The following is a 19,027-nucleotide window of genomic DNA, read 5'->3' as shown; positions in this document are numbered from 1 at the left end:
TAAATAAAACTCTGGAGTTTCCATACGAAACATTACAAAAGGACTTTAAAACACAAAGAATGTGCTTACATACACACAGAATGCATACAATCTTTTCTTTGCTGAGACCTTCCTCCCTCAACAAACATGGCCAGCTTCTACTTCTAGCTAGGATTCTTCTCTCAGTTACAAAATCACATTTGTCTCAAACATTTTTAGGAAGGGACAGTATGTGTAAAAGAATGTATGATCACCAAAATGTATAAACTTACAAGAAGAGAAGAAAATACTTGACATGGACAGAGAGTGAAGTTGCAGTGGCAATCACATTTTGGAGGATCATGACTTTAAAACGCTAGCCTGTGGGTATAATAATATTCAATGACTAGGAAGAGTATACTCATTATGCAAGTCAACTGCCTCCACACTGTATGGCCAGAATTACGTGAGCCTGCAAACCTTCATCACTATCTTGTTTTACTCACATCTGACATTCAAAGAGAGAGCATGGAGAGCAAGGAAAGTATTATACCCATTGACAAACGAATAGGCAGAAGAAAGAAAAAGTTGGAATTACATGAGTAAAAACACAGGAGGAGGGAAAAATCACAGAAGTTTATTATTTGTATAGGAAAATCATCAAATAAAAGCAGTGCTACAAAAAAAAAGTTTAACAGCTGAAGTCTGAAACTAGAAAGTTGTAAAATGCACTAACTAGAATTACTCACTCTACATATTAAACAACACTATCCTAATAAAATATAAAGAGACAACGGGCCCAAACCAAAACATGGGAAGTTCCAGCTGAGGATGGGGAAACATTTCGTTACTGTGGCAGTGACAGAGCAGGGGAACAGGTTGCCCAGAGAGGTTGTGGAGTCTCCTTCTTTGGAGATATTCAAAACCCGCCTGAGTGCGATCCTGGGCAATGTGCCCAGGAGGCAAGGTGATCCTGCTCTGCAGGGGGGTTGGACTAGATGATCTTCAGAGGTCCCTTCTAACCTCAACCTTTCTCTGATACTGTGAAATGAATAAGTATCTAGAACCTAATTTAAGCATACTTATCAAATATATCAGAAAAATCAAAACCCATCCACGTAACTTTTCAGTAGGTGTCTTTATTTTTAGCTCCCCACGTCTAAAAATAGTTTAAATTATCTCAACATGAAATCATGAAAAGGCCTGTCTTGTACCGTCACCTTTTTTTGCTTAAATAGACCACTAACATCCTTTTTATTCATAAGTCAATGATTTATCTGGAAGAACACATAAATAACTTGAAAAAGAGAAAGTAAGGGAAAGAAAATAGTATTTAAAGCAATGAGCTCTGCAAAAACTGAAAAAAAATAAAGTAATGCTAATAGATTATCCACCTCCTCTTCTGATAGGCTTTAACTGCAGAGCATGTGGAATCTAGGTTAAAACACACCAACAGTTGTTAAGACACATCAGTGACCATAACTAAGGTTATGCTAATTTTTGATCATTAATGCCTTAAGCCCTGTACTGGGCTTACATGGCAAGGTTTTGGTAGCAGGAGGGCTCTGTAGGGGGATGGGGGGGGGGGGCTCTGCACAGGCAGCCTCTGTGAGCAGAGCCCAGCAGCTGCCCCATGTCAGGTAAGGGCCAGTTCCAGCTGGCTCCAAAGGGGACCTACCGCTGGCCAGAGCCGAGCCAGGGAGCAATGCTGAGTGGGCCTCTGCGAGAGCAGATTTAAGGAAGGGAAAAAACTGCTGCACAACAGCAGCTCGGAGAGAGGAGTGAGAAAATGGGGGAGAAACAGCCCTACCTGCAGACCCGAAGGTCAGTGCAGGAGGTGCTCCAGGCAGGCAGCAGCAGTTCCCCTGCGGGCTGTGGAGAGGCCCCTGGTGGAGCAGGCTGTCCCCCTGCAGCCCATGGGTCCCACACGGAGCAGATCTCCACGCTGCAGCCTGTGGAGGAGCCCCCGGTGGAGCAGGTGGACCTGACCTGGAGGCTGTGGCCTCCTGAGAGGATCCCCACTAGAACAGACACCGGGATGGAGCTGCAGCCCATGGAGAGGGGACCACACAGGAGCAGGTGACCTCGCAGGAGCTGCTGCCCATGGGGGACCCATGTTGGAGCAGTTTGATCCTGACGGATGGACCCCATGGTACGGAGCCATGTGGGAGCAGTTCTTGGAGAGCTGCTGCCTGTGGGCAGCCCCCGCAGGCTCAGTTCGGGAAGGACGGCATCCCGTGGGAGGGACCCCGCGTGGAGCAGGGGCAGAGAGGGACCGTGAAGGAGCGGTGGAGACGAAGCGTTAGGGAGCCCCCATTTCCTTGTGCATCTTGGTGTGTGGGAAGTAGAAGAGGGTGGAAGTTGTTTGTAGTTTGCTTTTGCTTCTCACCGCTCTAGTCTGTTATCAGTTGCCAATAAATTACATTAATCTCACAAGCTGAGTCTGTTTTGTCCGTGACAGTAATTCATGAATTATCTCCTTGTCCTCATCTGAACCCATAAGCTTTTTTTTTTCCCCTATTGTATTTTTCTCCCCATCCTGTTGAGGAGTGGGAGTGAGAGAGCATCTGTGTGGTGACTGGCTACCTATTGGTGTTAAACCACAAGCACATAAAGTGGAATTCTTTGAGAAACCCCAAACAAACAATAACAAAAACTCATATCTGACCTGTTTGAGAGTTTCTAAAATAACTTTGGCATGCAAGAGTCATTTCCTAAAACAAACCTAGTTATTGCAAAATCCTGCTTGAAATATTTACTAGAACCTGTTATTTATTATGTCTACAAACAAAAACATTTGTCCACAAAAATACAGTACACAGTCACTTGATTATAGGAAATTTATCCTTCAGAAAAAAAGGAAAAAAACACAAACAAAAAACAGAATATCCTCATAATCAAGGAAAACACAATCACAAACTGCCGCAAATTCCAGGAACATTAAAAGATACTGCAAGCAACACAAAGCTGTTGCAGGATTTGTAGCTGAAACAAATTTTTCAGACACACTGTGTGATCTTAATTCAGGCCACATTTTCTACACATACCATTTAATTAAATATAATAATTAAAACATTATTTGCATCAGATTAGGTCTTAGGCAGAGACATGGATACTGGTACAGACCCTCCATCTGAAATGAAGGAGGAAAGAACTAAAAGCAATCACCTGTATGTAACACACTTGAACTGAGTTAGAAGAAACAGTTCAGCAGCAAAAGCTGAATGACAAAGCAGGCCTTTCACTGGCCATAGCTGACATCTCTATCTCCATTACTTGCCCTTCATTTCGATCAGTTGTGGCTTGGAACTCATCTACCCTACTGTCATGGCCTTTCCCCTTCCAGTCATTCTGCTTCTTTTCTCTCCAGACAATGGGCACACAGAGCACAGCAGACAAGAGGTCTCTTTACCCTCACTTCTGACATTTAAAATCACAGCAGCCTCCTGCAGTTCCAAACTCAGGTTTCAAGGAAACAGTGGCCTATGACAGGAAAGGTTTTATTACTTCAAGAAAAGCAAGGTTCAGTAAGGGCAAAAGCACAGCCTGGAACATTTCCATTGGAAACACACTCTCAGCCATGACCTGTTTCTGATCAAACCTGGGAAACCATTTATGGCAATTATGTGACACAAAGACAACCGTTGCTGACAAATTCCATGTTATTTCAAGACACACAAAACACTACACAGTTAAGTTATATGAAGTGAACAAAACTGCAACAGAACCAAACAACCCCCTCCATCTCCTCTTCTCCCACACACATTTCTTACTAAGAAAAGAAAGCTGAAGCTTTTACAGAAATTTCTACGAGAATGCAACCAGCATGGAAAATATCAACCTGAGCTCTTACATCTTTGCCACACATTAAGGAAATACTCAAAATGGTCTTTGCAGTATTTCAATACATGTTCTTCAAGTTCTTCAGTACTTCGACAGGTTTAAGTTTACAGCTTCAACAAAACCATAAAGTTCGACTTTCACACTGATACTAAAAATGCTTCTTAATTTGCTTCTGTACCATTAGCTTTTGCTTCAGCTCACCATGACTATACTGCAAGTGTTTCTAGCCAACTCCAAAATAGTAGTGTTTTACGTGAGAATCTTCAGGATTAAAGACCAGTTTTAAAACCAAAGTAAGCTTAAAATATTTATGAGAGTAAATAGATAGTTGCATTCTGTATGACAACATGACAATAAGTTTTATATATAAGTATATTCAGAATAGTTACATAATAAATACATGTGCAATTTTGGTATTCAAGAAAATATCATTTCTTTGTCTTAACTAAGTTATAAAAGAATGAACATTCACTTCCAACATGTGGTATGGATGCAATTGTAAGAAAAAAGATTGACAGCATAAAGTCTAACAGGGAAAAAAAATAAAATAAAAAAGGAACATTTGCCTTTTAATCAATTTTCTTTCTTTTGAAATTCTAAACATTAAAAGTCAATAATTGGGATATATAGGACACAAACATTTATTTTTCTGCTTAGAAAAAAAGTTACAATATGAACCATAACTTACAGGAATCTCACAGGCTCTTTTAATGGAAGATACACCACAAATGAAGATGTCATCTAACCATAAAGACAGGTTGATAGAAGCATTCCTAACCTTCAAGTCACAAGCTAAGGCAAATATCTTAAAAACAGGTGGACTGCAATGATACATGTAATGAAAGTTCAGCACATGTAGAAATATGCTGATTACAGAGAACAAAATGAAAATAGTACATTTCAAATGTTATTTGATATTGTTTCTAAATACTTATACCAGTAACTTTAGGGAATGTAATAAAGTTGCTGATTATCTAAACTCTCATTGATTCTCAACTCACAGATGTATTATTACTCTCAAGACCAAATAACGTTATGGCCATGATCCTACAAGTCCATCATTCACACTCCCACTGAAGTCAACACTGAATATGAAAATCTTAAATCTTTTCTGAAAAAATGGAATGGAAAAAAAGTATTGACATACTTTAAATGAGTCCGTACCTGTGTACACCACTTACTCTTTACCAATGTTACACTCCAAATAATTTTGGAGTGCCTCTGAATTACAAGGATCAATTTATGGTACATAAACAATAAATAAAAGCCACATCAAAACCAAAAGATACAGGCAGAAATACTCTTTATATTTAAAAAAAAAAGTTTATATCTCCTTTCTACAATACATTTTTGTGGTCTTTTTCCACTAAGAAAGGCAACCAAACAAAGCATGGCTGTGTTCAAACTTACCACAATATTCTCTTGAGAGTGGAACTTCTTTTTCTTTGATTTCTTGTTGTCTGTTAGGCCAGCATGACGTCTGAAGATTTCCTCAAAGCGAACTTTGGTTTTTGCCTTTGCCTCACTTTCAACTGAAAAAAGAAAGTTGGACTATGATTCAATAATCACCATTGCTATAAGAGTGCCTAATCATACTTTACAATTTCAGTAGAGAGGAATTATTTTAATCAGGAAAAATTTACCAAGAAATTTGCTTAGTATTCAGTTAAGAATTTCCACTGACTATATAAACTGCAGGAGGATAACTCGGCAACACTGTACAAACATGCCACACTGCTACTTGTTGCTGAAACTGGCACTGTTTACTGTTTCGTGAAGAAAGGAGATTTTCGAACAGCACACACATCAAGATCAAGCATCAAGCAAACCTTGGGTCAGCCAACGCAGACGACAGATTATTCCCTTCATTGTTTATGAGCAGTAGTACACTGACAATGGAGATGACAAACTGTCCCCAGGAGAAGGGGCAGCTCTGGGTTCTTACTGAGCCTAGAAGCCAGAAGAGCATCACCATGGGCAGATCTGCAAGAGGCAGGAGTGCCCATGGATTTGAAATCAGCTATAGCCCTGAGAGCCCCTGACTTCCATGACAGTGCTATCAGCAGCATTTCAATCCTTGAAGCAGTAGGTGTTCTAGCCCCCTGCCCCCCCACCTAAGTAATGGTTAACTTGCAGTGAAAGTATTAAAAATGCATTGTGTCACACCACTAAAAAAGGCTACTGAATCCTTAGCTTTAGCATATGTCATTGAAACGAAAACATTTACAGAGGCCCTCAAATTTAAAACAAAAAATAATAGCAAAAACAATACTTTGAAAATCAGCTATAAGCATGGACTCAAAATAGAAACAATGCAGGATGAAAAATTTATGGACAGAAGTAACACATATCATATAATTCTGACTATAAAATACACATTAGAAATGAAACACAAAGGGTTCTTACCTGCTGGCATTTTCAGTCCTCAGTTAAAAGCGGCTCAGCACACCAGATGCTTCTTCCTCAGAATTCACCATTCTGTTTAAAGTAATTAACAACTTTAATTAACATAACTGGTCCATAGACTTGAAACTACAAATTGAATGCATACTAATTAATATCAAGGATGAGTACAGGCCTTTTAGACAAACGGTCTAGAAATAAGTATTTCTCTAAATTATAAGAAGTTCTCTCAGATCTCAGCTCAGAATGCTCAGCATATGAGATACTTAGTTACCTGAGAGCAAATAAAAAACTGCCATGACAATAAAAATAGGTATTTTTCTAGATAATAGCCAGTATTTCAGTACTGCAGTTCTCCAATCTTAAAACAAAAGACAATCAAACAGCAACACCACAAACACAAAAACAACTGTACAGTGTATTTAAATAGCGAACCATGAAGCCATTTATATTGAAGTTTTTCTAAGCAGTTTCCTGTCTGATAGCATCATAAACGAAGTCACATTTTAGCCAACTGATCGCCTACAATGAAAAGATTCACAGCTGCCAGCAAATCTAACTTTATTGCAAATCCCTAAATATTTACATTTACATAAAGCAGTTGTATTTTATATAAAACAGACAAGCAATCACATGAAACTCATTTCTTTAAAGAAAAAATGTTAGGCCCTCCTGGTTGTGAAGAAAAGCTTACAAATGTAATTCAAACCAAAGCTGGAAGGCAAATAAAACTATTACACAGCTTTATCTTCTCATCAAAAACAAAAAAATCATAATGTTTCACAAAAAACCTTTAATACAAAAAGCTGTTTTGTAAACAGTGGAACTAATGAAACCTAGCTTTCTATGAATATGTTATGTTCCCCTGAGCCTTCCATGCAGCACACTCCCATACCCACCTGCCCTTCCAACAGCACATCAGGCAGCAGCTCCACGTCCTCCCTGCAGAACGCCGTCTGTTAGACGTCACTCGCACATCCACCGGACACCCACACTACACCAGTCCTAGTAAATTAAGACATACCAGTAAATATTGTTAAATCATCCTTGTCACAGGTTTAGTACAACCCATCTAGCACTCTCCCAACAACTCCTGCAATACGGTTTAGGAGTTAGTATAGATGATAGATTGTTATTAACAGGCAGTTTGCATGTGGACCCTCTGATTTGGAGCTAAGGAAGTTTAACAGCATGAAAGCAGGCCATGCATACCACTTAGCCTCAACACTATAAATCACTCCCAGGCAAATGTATTTTACAAGTACACACTTACGTGCCCCAGAATCTGCACTACAGTACCCTCAGATCCCTCTCATTTCTCTTTCACAGTGTTATTTGCTTCTTCCTTGTCCCCCACAGGCTACAAAATTTCAGGTCATTTCATATTTCTTACTCACAGTAGTTTGGCCCGCCTGCTTGCAAAACCAAACCAAAAAAAAAAAAGCGAAGCACAGGGGTTGGTTTGGGATTAAAGAAGTGCTGCTTAGTCAGTTTCCCGGTGTCATTAGTTTATTTTGTATACTAAGCAAAGCATTTATACTAAGTATCCAACAGCTCCTAAGGATGTTTGAAATTTACAAGGATGACCAGAAGTGACTTCACAGGTAATGTTTTGTTGTGTAATTTCATGCTTTCACCCACAGGGTAGGAATATTTTCCCTTACTAAAAATGTTTTGACTGGTAAAGCAAAGCTTTACTGTCACAACTGAACAATAACTGTTAAAAATAACACAAATGCCTAATTCTTACAGGAAATGAAAAACAGAAAATATTACTGAAAGTAAATCTACCCTTGAAATTTAACCTGTTATACAAAAGGACCATTTTAAAAGTAATAGTCATTAAGTGCTACTTTTCAAGTAGTTGATTCACAATCAGCTAGAAAACATTTATAATTTGAAAGAGTTAAAAGATAAAATATAGCACATTCAATCACTTTAATCATTCATGGTGAATGACAAGAACACACAAGATTCTGTTATGATTGGTTTAGTGACTTCAACCACCTCACAACAAATAAACAAATAAACAACAAATGAAATGATTAAGCACTCTCAAGTTTAAAAAAAAGTAAGAGGTAATACATAACAAAACAGCACAACAACTAAAGCGCATACGCGTTTCAACTATTGAAATAACTTTATAGCCAAAGGATAAACAAACCATACCACAAACACAAACAAACAACAAACCTGCAGCTAAATTAATTTTGAAGATCCTTTTGCTTATAATGGAACCAACACCTTTCCAAATGCTTGGCTCAACTTGTATGTACCAGCGTTCTCTGTAAAATGCATAGATTCACCAAGTTCACCAGTGACTGCATCATTTTCTATTTACCTCTATATATTCAGTAAATAATCTATCCTCTTGCGACAATGAAATTGAGGTGAAGTCCTACAATGATAGTCCTTGTATTTCATACACACTTGCAATTTAGAATTACATGACATTTGACATGGTGCATTAAAGCAACTATTAGCTTTGTGTAAATATAGATCATTAATCAACAGGGTAAGAACAAGAGTGTTTACTCAGTTTAATCTCACCTTAAAATAGTAGAGATTTAATCTTACATTGGAGTTCAGCAACCACAGCGCCCCAATCTGTATAAACTCAGTTATCATAGAGATTAATCTGGCAAAATGCACTTATGCCTGGCCATATTTGATCTTTTCCATGTTAGTTAACATAAAGCAATCCAGGAGTGACAAAAGTATGTATTTGGGAACAGCGGTATATTCCAGCCATCAGGAATAGCCAGGAAAACTATATCATGAAATCTTCCAAGAATTACTAGACACCTCCCTGAAATTAATGTAACTTGCTCTTTAATATTTCACCCATGTTTCTAAACAATTCTCCATCAATTTTTTGTTGTTTTCACAGTGTTTTACAACAGAATAAGTAGCTACATTCTGCATCTGTAAAATGGGCATTCTCAATGTCATAAGGCATGTCATGAGCCACACCTTTCAGGAAAAAAAGACTTCAATTAATCACCATAACAGGACAATCCCAAAAGCAACGTATCTTACAATGAAGCAGAACACACATAATTTGTACTAAACAGCGGGAACTGAGAAGTTCCCTACCCCACTTGGACCACTTTGGAAGCTGAGCTGACAGAATATAACTGCACATTTGAGGATTTCCATGAACTAAAAACACTTTTTTTTTTTCTCCTTCTATTGCAACGAGCGAGTGCCACCTAGGGTGGCTATCAGGCTTTGTTTACTTTCCGTCTTTTACACAAAATCAGTCGTCCTGTAGCGGGACCCCTCGGATTTAAGAATTAGGCATTTTTTAACGCGCCTTACAACATTTTTATTTAAGAAACGGGCGTTCGCGCTACCTTTAAAGCTAACTTCGTTATAATCACCCCGTAAGCACCCAAGCACCCAGGGGACGCGCGGCGCCTGACGCGCCGGCAGGGGCTGGCAGAGCCCTCACAGGCCGGGCACGGCGCTGGGCGCCGCCGCGCGCTGCAGCCCGCCCCAGCCGGGTACAGACGCAACGGCCGCCGGGGCGCACCGCTCCCCCCGCCCCCCGAGCCCCGACTCACGTGCTGCTGCTGCTCCTAGTACTAGTAGTGCTGCTGCTGCTGCTGCGGCCGCCCCTGTCTCACTCCTCCAATGGTCTCGCCCTCCCCCCTCCGCAGCGCCACGCAGGTGGTTCGGCCGAAAACAATCCCAGCTGCCAGGGAAACGGCGCGCATGCACCCAGCGTCCCGCCCGTTGCGCATGCGCCGCGCGCGCCCCTCACGGCCCCGTTTAAATACGGCAGCCGCGGGTGGTTTCCCGCCATAAAGGCGCGCATGCGCGTTAAGCCGCGGCGGCGGGCGGGGGATGGGGCAAGGGGCGTGCCCGCGCGCATGCGCGGTGCCTCCCTCCCCGCCTGGGATTTTGCCTGTGGTGGTGCTGCCCTTCTCTGCTCAGCCATGGGGCCGCTGCGGGCTGAGGTGGCCCGAGGAGGAGCTCAGAGGAGTGGCCGTTTCGGGGAATTTGCCCTTTTTTAAATTGGAAATTTGAAAACAAAACTTGTGAAAAGCTTTAGTAACAAAAGCCATTTACATCATCCACTTCAAAAATGTCAGAAGTAGCTCTGTTGAGGTCCGCCTAACGATGAAAGCTGGTTACAGAAGGATGAAACACCTGGGTGATGCTCTTTGTTGAACTCAGGAGGTTTTCTATGAGCTGAATGGCATAGACATCAGCTTTTGAAAATACTACAAATAGATGTACTGAAGCTATGCAGATTCTTGAGCTATGTAGATACTTAATTTCTTGTGTTTATTTAGTAGATAACTTACGCAATGGTTTGTTCTCCAGCAGTAAGAAATGATTTATTGTTATTGTTAAGGAAGAACTGTTTGTTCATTTGCAATTTGTTAATAATAAAAAAGTAAATAAATTGTTGATGTCCAAGTTATTTCGAACACTGGGAGGGTCACGTTTTAGACCCAGAAACGCATGTAGGTTTTGGACGAATATGGCCGTATCTGTTCAGAAGTGAAGTCAAGTAAAATCAGCCTTCAGCTGCCCATGTGCCATTGGTACAACCTAGAGGTGGGTTAATGCTTGGGATAGATACTGTAGAATCATCGAATCATTAAGGTCGGAAAAGAGCTTCAAGGTCATCTAGTCCAACCATCACCATGCTACCAATGTCACCCACTAAACCATGTCCCTAAGCACCAGTCCAACCTTACCAGGATAATGATATACAGTTCCCAAGAGTACTATGCCTAGAATTCTGTCAAAGAGTTAGACCTTCTGTCAGACTATACATATTGAAATCATTTGCTTGTTTCTCAAATATTATGTCAGATGCTGTTTTTTTCTCCCCCTAATTACCTGCTCTGCCTGTCCTCAAATGCTCATGTGCACCTATCTGATTGGTAGGGGAATGAGATACTAGTGGAAAAACTATTGCCTGTAAACAATTAAGTGCATTTTTCATATTCCTAATTACTAATGTGCAGGAATCTTTGCAATACCAGGCTTCTTGCTGACAATGTATTGCAGTTTTCCCCATGGTGAAAGTTAAAATGATGCAAACCCTACTGAATTAGAAGTCCAAATATGGAAGCTAGTGCTTTTTATATCTAGAGTTGTGAGAAACTGGTTCTTTGAAATTCTTTTTATTATTTTTTTTCCTAGCAACTGTTACCTATATATGGTTATGCAAGTATGATAAGGTGAAAAAATGTTCATGCGTGGCATCTGCAAATGTAACTTTCTAGTTCTAATGTCTAATGTGTCTAATGTTTGTAGTAAGAAACGTTCACTTACAGAAACATAATTGTCAGAGGAGCTGAGTTCAGTTGCAGTAGTATACTGTAGTCCTTAAGCGAGTAGTTTTAGTGAACAATAAAAGATTATGTTGAGATATTTAGAGGAAAATACATAAAACTTAAAGCTAACTAGAACTACTGAATTGTTAACAGTTTCATTTGAGGTCAGTCCCAAGTTTACATGTATATTTTTGTTCCCCTCACTCTTTGTATTTTCATGCATTACTCTTATACGGTCATCTCTAAATACAAAGAATGAGAATTTGTGTGGGAATGCATGCAAAACATTTCCACCAAAAGATGCTTAGGGTTGTCATCCATGACAATGTTCTGCAATTCTAAAGTAAATTTGGTGCCAGACATATGAGAATTTCAAATCTAGACTAGTCTGGGTAGAAGAGCGTTTATCTTCACTCAAATTTGCAAAGTCTGCAGTGTGTCAACTGGAGATAGATACTTTACGCATTGTTCCTTCATATTTATGAGTTTTCTGGGTGTAGCTGTGATTGGGTTTAGGTTAGGGTTTATGTTTGCAGAAGCTATTGCTCCCGGGCTAAGATAAGGCAAACCCCCAAAGGGACTGTGACCCATGAACAGCCCATGACAGAGCAGTTACTTCCCTGCAGGGTTTGTGACCTGTGGGTAAGCCTGTGGAGCAAGCACTTCCCCGAAGGGACTGCAACCTCTTGGGGTACCCATGCCAACACAGAACCTCTGAAGGAAGGTGGATAAGCCCATGCCATAGCAGGTAATTGCCCGAAGGGACTGCAGCTGTGGGTGAGCCGACATTTGGATCACGTACACCCCAAAAAGGACTACAGTCTGCAGAGGACCCACACTGGAGCGTACTAAAAGAGTGAAAAGGAAGGAACAGCAGAGAGAAACCTTTATGTATTGACCTCAAATCCCTGTACTGATCACTGCCTCATCGAAGGGACTGAGCATAACCTGTGGCAATAATGAGGACAGAGGAGAGTGTAGTGGGTTTATGTGGCCAAGTTTTGGTAGCAAGGGGTTGCAGGGGTGTCTTCTAAGAGAAGAATCCAGAAGCTGCCTCATGTTAGATAAGGGCCAGAGTCTGACGGCTACAAAGGGACCCGCCAGCAGTTCCCCTGCGGCCTGTGGAGAGGCCCCTGGTGGAGCAGGCTGTCCCCCTGCAGCCCATGGGTCCCACACGGAGCAGATCTCCACGCTGCAGCCCGTGGAGGAGCCCCCGGTGGAGCAGGTGGATGTGGCCTGGAGGAGGCTGCGGCCCATGGAGAGCCCCCGCAGGAGCAGGCCCCGGGCCGGAGCTGCAGCCCGTGGAGAGGAGCCCACGCAGGAGCAGGGGGCCTGGGGGGAGCTGCTGGCCACCCGTGGGGGACCCGTGCTGGAGCCGTTTGCTCCGGGGGGATGGACCCCATGGTACGGAGCCGTGTGGGAGCAGTTCTTGAAGAGCTGCTGCCTTTTGCCAGCCTCCCCAGTATCAGTTTGGGAAGAACAGCATCCCCCACACTGAAGCAGGGGCAGAGAGTGACCATGAAGGAGCGGCGTAGGGAAAGCCTATATAGTATAGACTGACTGCAGCCCCCATTCCCCATTCCCCTGTGCTGCTTGGGGGGGAGGAGGTAGAAGAGGGTGGGTGAGGGAAAGGTGGTTTTAGTTTGTTTTCTTTGTTTCTCACTTCTCTAGTTTGTTAGTAATAGGCAATAAACTTAATTAATCTCCCTAAGCTGAGTCTGTTTTGCCCATGATAATAATTGTTAAGTGATCTCCCTGTCCTTATCTCCACCCTTGAGCCCTTTTCATCACATTTTCTCCCCTTTCCCTTTGAGGAGGGGGAGTGAGAGAGTGGTTGTGGTGGAGCTCAGCTGCCCACTTGAGTAAAACCACCACAGAGAGATGTTTGAGGTGAAATGAGCCTGGAAGTGAAGATGAGCCTGGGAAAGGTGGAGGACAGATATTCTAAATGTTTGTCTATTTTGTTTTGTTTTGTTTTGTTTCCCAAGACATGAATCAGTCATTAAATATTTATGTTAATTGCCAAGAAATTAAGTTAAATTCCCCAAGTTGAGTCTGCTACCCTATTTGCACATTGTATCATGGGATTCTTGATGGCTGGGGAGAATGTTTACTTGTATTCTTATCTGAACGGCTTCCCCAGAGACCTTCAATTGTAGAAGAACATGCCTGTGGTAGGGATATTCCTCTGGTAAAAGGCTACACAAACTTAGGTCATTGAGAATCTGTAGGACTGAAAGGTAAACTAGGATATATTACTAAGGACAACAGAACATTCTGTCCCTTCACATTTGACAGTAACTGCTGCTTTACTGGCTATTTTTGTAGACGGTACTAAATAAAACAGCATGAAATCCGTTTTTTGGCCCAGAGGCCACAGCTTCCATAAAGATAAACTCTATTACCAACCAATGCCTGCTTGGAATAATCTGTGACTTTCACTAAACCCTGGCTAACCACAATGTTGTTACATGAGTGCTTCTTGGCACAGTTCGAAACTGCATCAAGAACCATGCTATCTGGGCTGTTAATATAACAGATGTCATACTCATGCCCTGACCCCATTTATTTTATTGGCATCCTTGTAGCTATTAATCCCAATGTGTGATTAGAGAATTCGAGTATGGGGTCTACATCCTCCAAACTTCTTAAAGTACCTCTACTTCTGCCCATTAGACTTCAGCTTCTGGAATACTGCAGTATGATTCCCTTAATTTTTGGAATATTATTGTTCCTCCTGACCAGTTTTGAAACATGTCGAATGATTATTCTGTCATCCCTATGAAGTTTTAGATATCTTAGTTGCTGTTATCTCAGAATCTCTCCTTGGGATCAGTGTTGGTGTCTGATGCAATTTAAAATAACCCTTGATACCCTGATTGACTTCCAGATTCACAAAGATCTGTAAGACCTCCAGAAGAACACAGATATGCCACATCTGCGTATATGTCTTAAGCACCTTAGGGCCATTTCAAATGGCAAAGGAGGCTTGTGCTAACAACTCTAGTTAGTACAGCATGGAGAGCAACTGCATTCGTTACCTGCTGTATGTGTACTTTCGGATGGGCAGAATCACTATTAACTGCCTTTGAGTCTGTCTTTGGTACTCTCATGGAAGTTTCACTCTCTGCATGTAGGGCTCTCTGGGGAAGACTCATAGCTAATTAAAAGGGTGATGGAGTTCTCTTCACTGTATTAAAGCTTTTAGATTATGATTAAAGTTCTCCTAATAGTTGGAATGGAACAAACTATAATATATATTGCTGGATTTGGCAAACCAACAGGCCTGTGGAAATTGAGACAGGTTGAAATGAAAAGTGATTAATCTTTTATGGTGAACACTGAAGGGTGCTGTCAGTCTTGAATTTATGCTTCCTGTAGAGATTAGGGTTGAGGTTAAATGAGTGCCTGAGTGGCTCAGAGGACTAAGGTGAGGATTGGTGCCTACCATGTAAAGTCCCTTCCAGGATATGCAGGGGTGTCATTCGTAGAATGGTAGCTGCTGGGACTTTTGTCAGATAGATCTTACAGCAAGACTGAAGAAAGATCTTTCTTTTCAGATCTGTTGAATAGTAAGATTATGCAAAGCCCCATGGCTTGGATGAAAGCTGGGCCTGGCAGAGTGAGTGACATATGAAAGTTAGGAGGCTTGGTTATGCTTAATTCAAGAACAGGCATTTTTAATCTTTGACTTTGAAGCCAGATTTGATGTTGTCAAAGATTTGGCTTGTCAGGAGTAAAAATGGGCTACAGGGCCTTCTAAGTAAACTGTCACCAGACATCAACAAGTTTTCCTATTAGTAGTACAAATTTGGGTGAAGTCTCCAGTAATAATTCTTTTATAAAAGCATCTTATAGATTTCTGTGGCCATTACATCTACGAAAGACCCCTATTTCAGCAGTCTGAGTGGTCCTGCAGTCTTCTAAACAAAAAACCGTTAAGACAGCTTTCCATGTTGGAGGAAAATGCCATCACACCTCTTCAGTTGACTTGTTTAGTCAGATGTTTTTTGGGAATAGGCAGAAAGATGTAGTGTACTCTGTGATAAAGCCAAGAATATATGTTAATGTTAAATTTGGTACCTTCAAGCTGGGATGGTTAGAAATCTCCATTCTGCCATTAAGAATATTCTAGATACAAATCTACTGTAAGCCAAGATTTGACATGCTGATCTAAAGAAGGTTTTTTTCCATGTTTCTTCCAATGAAGTCCTATATCTTGTAGTTCTTCCTATGTACTTTTCATAGTGCATAACATGATCTGCTGATACTAAGTAGTTCTTACCTTTACAAGTGACACTTGCACTGCAGCTCAGAATGTTGCAATATGTTTTCCAAAGTCAGGGCCACAGATATACTTTTTCCATTTCCTGATAGTGAAATGTGTTTGGAAAACATTGCAAAGGCAATGGAAATGAGGGGCTACATCTAAGAGATCCAGCCTGGGAAGTTCATCAGCCCAAAAAATCATGGGATGATTTTTGTCTGTACTTCGGTGACCACACCAAAGAAAAGTATGTATATTCCAAACAAAATGCATCCTACACAAAAGCGTACACAAGTAAACAAATCTTGTTCTGCTGTACAGAGGAAAAGAAGACTCTTGAAAAACAAAGGTTACATGGCTGTATGGAATTTTATTCTTCAATGAACTGTAAAACCTGTGATCGCTTTATTCACCTTCTAGGTGAAGGGGCTTGTATTTGGAAAGCTTCACATTACTTACCTTACATTTGCTGTGTGGGGGAAAATAGAAAGCAATATGTACAATGATGACGTATTGTAGTCTACAATAAAGTTTGCAGATATCATGGTTATTCTGAAAGTCTTGCAGCAATTCTAGGATGGTGTAGAATGGTGCAAGGTTCTTGTCAGAGCCTAACTCAAAAAAAAAAAAAAAAGTAAAATTGGTCACATTCAGGAAACAACCTCTAGGTGTCACTTGAAGTTATAAAATAAAACGGGATTTGAGCTGGGTAATTCACACAGCTCTAAAGATGCGGTGGTATTTTAGCAGGTGTTGTTTAACTGATTAGTGGGTTATTTTCTCTTGATAGTGAAATATAAATTAGTTTCTATTATTGGGTATTCTCAGCAAACGATCTGACGGTTTCACGTAAATTGAAGCTAGTGTAACTTACAGGGCAACTCAGCAGGATTTTAATGATATTCATAAGAAAAAGAAATGACACAAAAATGACTAATGTTAATTACCAACTTCTTTAATAAACCTAGAAACCGGTCGTGCAAGATGCTTAGTATTCTGAGCTCAGTGTATCTTACATGCCAAATTTCTAGTGCTTTGAAAGCAATTCGTAAGGTCTTAACTATTTTGGAAATCTGATTTTAACTAAATATGCAGATACTGGCACTATAAATGTCTGTACATGCTTATTTGACAGTGTAAATGTTTATGGCCTTTTCTCAGAACTTCAGCTCTTTGAGGTGAAATGTTTTCATCTCAGTCTTGAAGATCTTGAATGTAAAGATCTTGAATCTTTAGTTCAATCCTTGATACATCCCCTGTTCCTAAAGTTTGTGTCTTTATTTCAGGGGGATACAGAAGCATGTAATGTACTCAGTCCTTTCTTAGGAAAGATTTTTTGCATGTGCTTAAGAATGTCCTTTACCCTCATCCGCTTGTTGAGCTGTAATTATCATCTTAAATGTAAGTATTTTCCTGAGTAAGGACAAGAAACGATTGTGGCAATAGGTGTTTGTTTGTTTGTTTGCTTTCTCTTCCATTTTATCACCTTATTGGTGGTGAGAGTTCTCCCAAAGCTCAGATTTCTGTAATGCAGAAGATTTATTTCACAGTTTACTACATTTTTTACTTGTAGATTGCTAACAGGAAATTCACATATTAATACTCAGAGAAACATCTAAATAAATCTACTTTTGTCTATTTGAAGATGTCTTCAGTTTAGGAATATTTTAAATATTGTAAGAAATTCCAACCTTAATTGTCATATGAATAGAGAGACTTGGACGAACGCTGAAACTAAAAGGTAGCATGGTCTTAGGATCTGGTATTAAGGGGAAATGTAAGATTTACTGTTATAACAGGAGGAAAAGAATGAAATAAACTCTTTTTGTTTAGGAACCAGAAAACTAGGATTCAGAAGCCGCATATTCAAATTGTCTTTCCAGAGAATGAGGTCATGAGCCTTCTGCAGCAAAATTTTGATACCAATTTCAGTAGGATTAAAGTTTCTCCAGCAATATCTCCTGAAGTATAGCTAAATCGCTACTGATTTTGTTCACATCTTCAGAATAAGAATATTTAGATAGTCCTGTCTTTCTGAAAGTAAGTTATCAGTAACAGTTTTATGTTCACATAAAGCTGCAGGTACCTTGCCACAGGATGGCAGTATAGCAGCATGTGTCATTAAATCTAATTTTTCCAAAGTATTTTGAAAACACTGGTCATTGGAGATAAAATCTGCCTGCAACTAAGTGCAGCATTATTTCTTTTTAACTTTTCAATATGTCATTGTTCCCTTTGTATGGTTACTGCATCTTTGCACACATTTTAATTACATTGTTTTTCTTTTGGGCTGTTTTTAGCCATACAATATGCTTTAATTAAGAATGATTATGAGAGCTTGTCTCTCCTGAATTTCCCTATTGTGCCCTATGATTAATAGTTTTCTATTTGTATACTACTTGTCACCATCCTTTTTGAGAAAAGTAATTTATTCTTTAAAATGTATTTCTTGATTTGTTTCATCTGATATATTTTCTTTCCCTTAAAGTCTTTTTTTTTTTTTTTCAAATAAAACTGCTTTCACTGCAGTTTTGCAAGACTTATTTATCAAAAACACTATTGTTGCTTGCACTTTCTGGCTTTTATATCAAAGCCAGTAAAACTTTTCATCCTTTTGTTATTAGAAATGGGATAATGAAATTCTGAACTTACTGAAGTCTGTATTTCTAGGTAGACCTAGTCTACCCAGGCTCCAAACCTGTTGCCTGTTGCACATGGCCAATACACATGAAAGACCTGATTTTGGAAGAGCGCAGAAGGGGCTTGAGCATGTCTAAATAGCAGTCAGAAGTGAGATTGCTTGCAGTGTCTTTTCAACTTAATCTAACTCCAGGAAAGATTGGATAAGTTTTGACTGGGTTTTATTTTGTTGTGCAGTGCAGCAAATCAGGTGAGAAGTCTCATAACTTTGTACTGAAATTCTTCATTCAGCCAAATGTGCAGTTTATTTCTGCAGTGATGGGCACTGAGTAACTAGGTAACTTTGCCCTTATTAGGGTGGTGCATTGATACTATGGTGTAGTCAGATTTTGGTATCTGCACAGAAAAAGTGAAGACTTTACCTTTAATTTGTCTTTCTTAAAGACACCATTCTGTCCAAGTCGTAATGAGGATAAAGATACTTTAGAAATCAGTCTAAGTTGACATTTCAAATTTATTTTGAAGTAAAAGGATTGCAGAATGAAATTTGGTGAAGAAAATGACTAATTGAACATCCAAATGGCTTGATGATAGAGCGTAGAAATGAACACCACATTTT

General features: G+C 40.1%; 1 protein-coding gene across 7 annotated transcripts in view; it reads right to left on the bottom strand.

Annotated features, from left to right (window-relative positions):
* Positions 1 to 9,957, bottom strand: part of AHI1 (Abelson helper integration site 1) — a 97,994-nt gene extending 88,037 nt beyond the window's left edge. For 3 of the 7 annotated variants that reach the window (XR_007167860.2, XM_048075695.2, XM_048075696.2), the window contains exons 1-4: positions 9,771 to 9,957; positions 7,104 to 7,209; positions 6,208 to 6,279; positions 5,212 to 5,333 (exon numbers count right to left, since the gene is read on the bottom strand). Coding sequence is in view for 6 of the 7 variants with exons in the window: in XM_048075695.2 (XP_047931652.2) it covers positions 5,212 to 5,333; positions 6,208 to 6,217 (132 nt within the window). In the remaining variant the exon portion in view is untranslated. Of the gene's footprint in view, positions 1 to 5,211; positions 5,334 to 6,207; positions 6,280 to 7,103; positions 7,210 to 7,477; positions 7,596 to 8,397; positions 8,490 to 9,560; positions 9,714 to 9,770 lie in introns of those variants that run through there. The other 4 variants (XM_048075691.2, XM_048075690.2, XM_048075692.2 and 1 more) reach the window with 4 other exon arrangements.
* Positions 9,958 to 19,027: the final 9,070 nt, after the last annotated feature.

Source organism: Anser cygnoides, chromosome 3, assembly GCF_040182565.1.
Source record: "Anser cygnoides isolate HZ-2024a breed goose chromosome 3, Taihu_goose_T2T_genome, whole genome shotgun sequence".
NCBI classification, from domain to species: domain Eukaryota; kingdom Metazoa; phylum Chordata; class Aves; order Anseriformes; family Anatidae; genus Anser; species Anser cygnoides.
The sequence above is the reverse complement of the archived record's forward strand: the minus strand, read 5'-3'. Positions and strand labels throughout refer to the sequence as shown.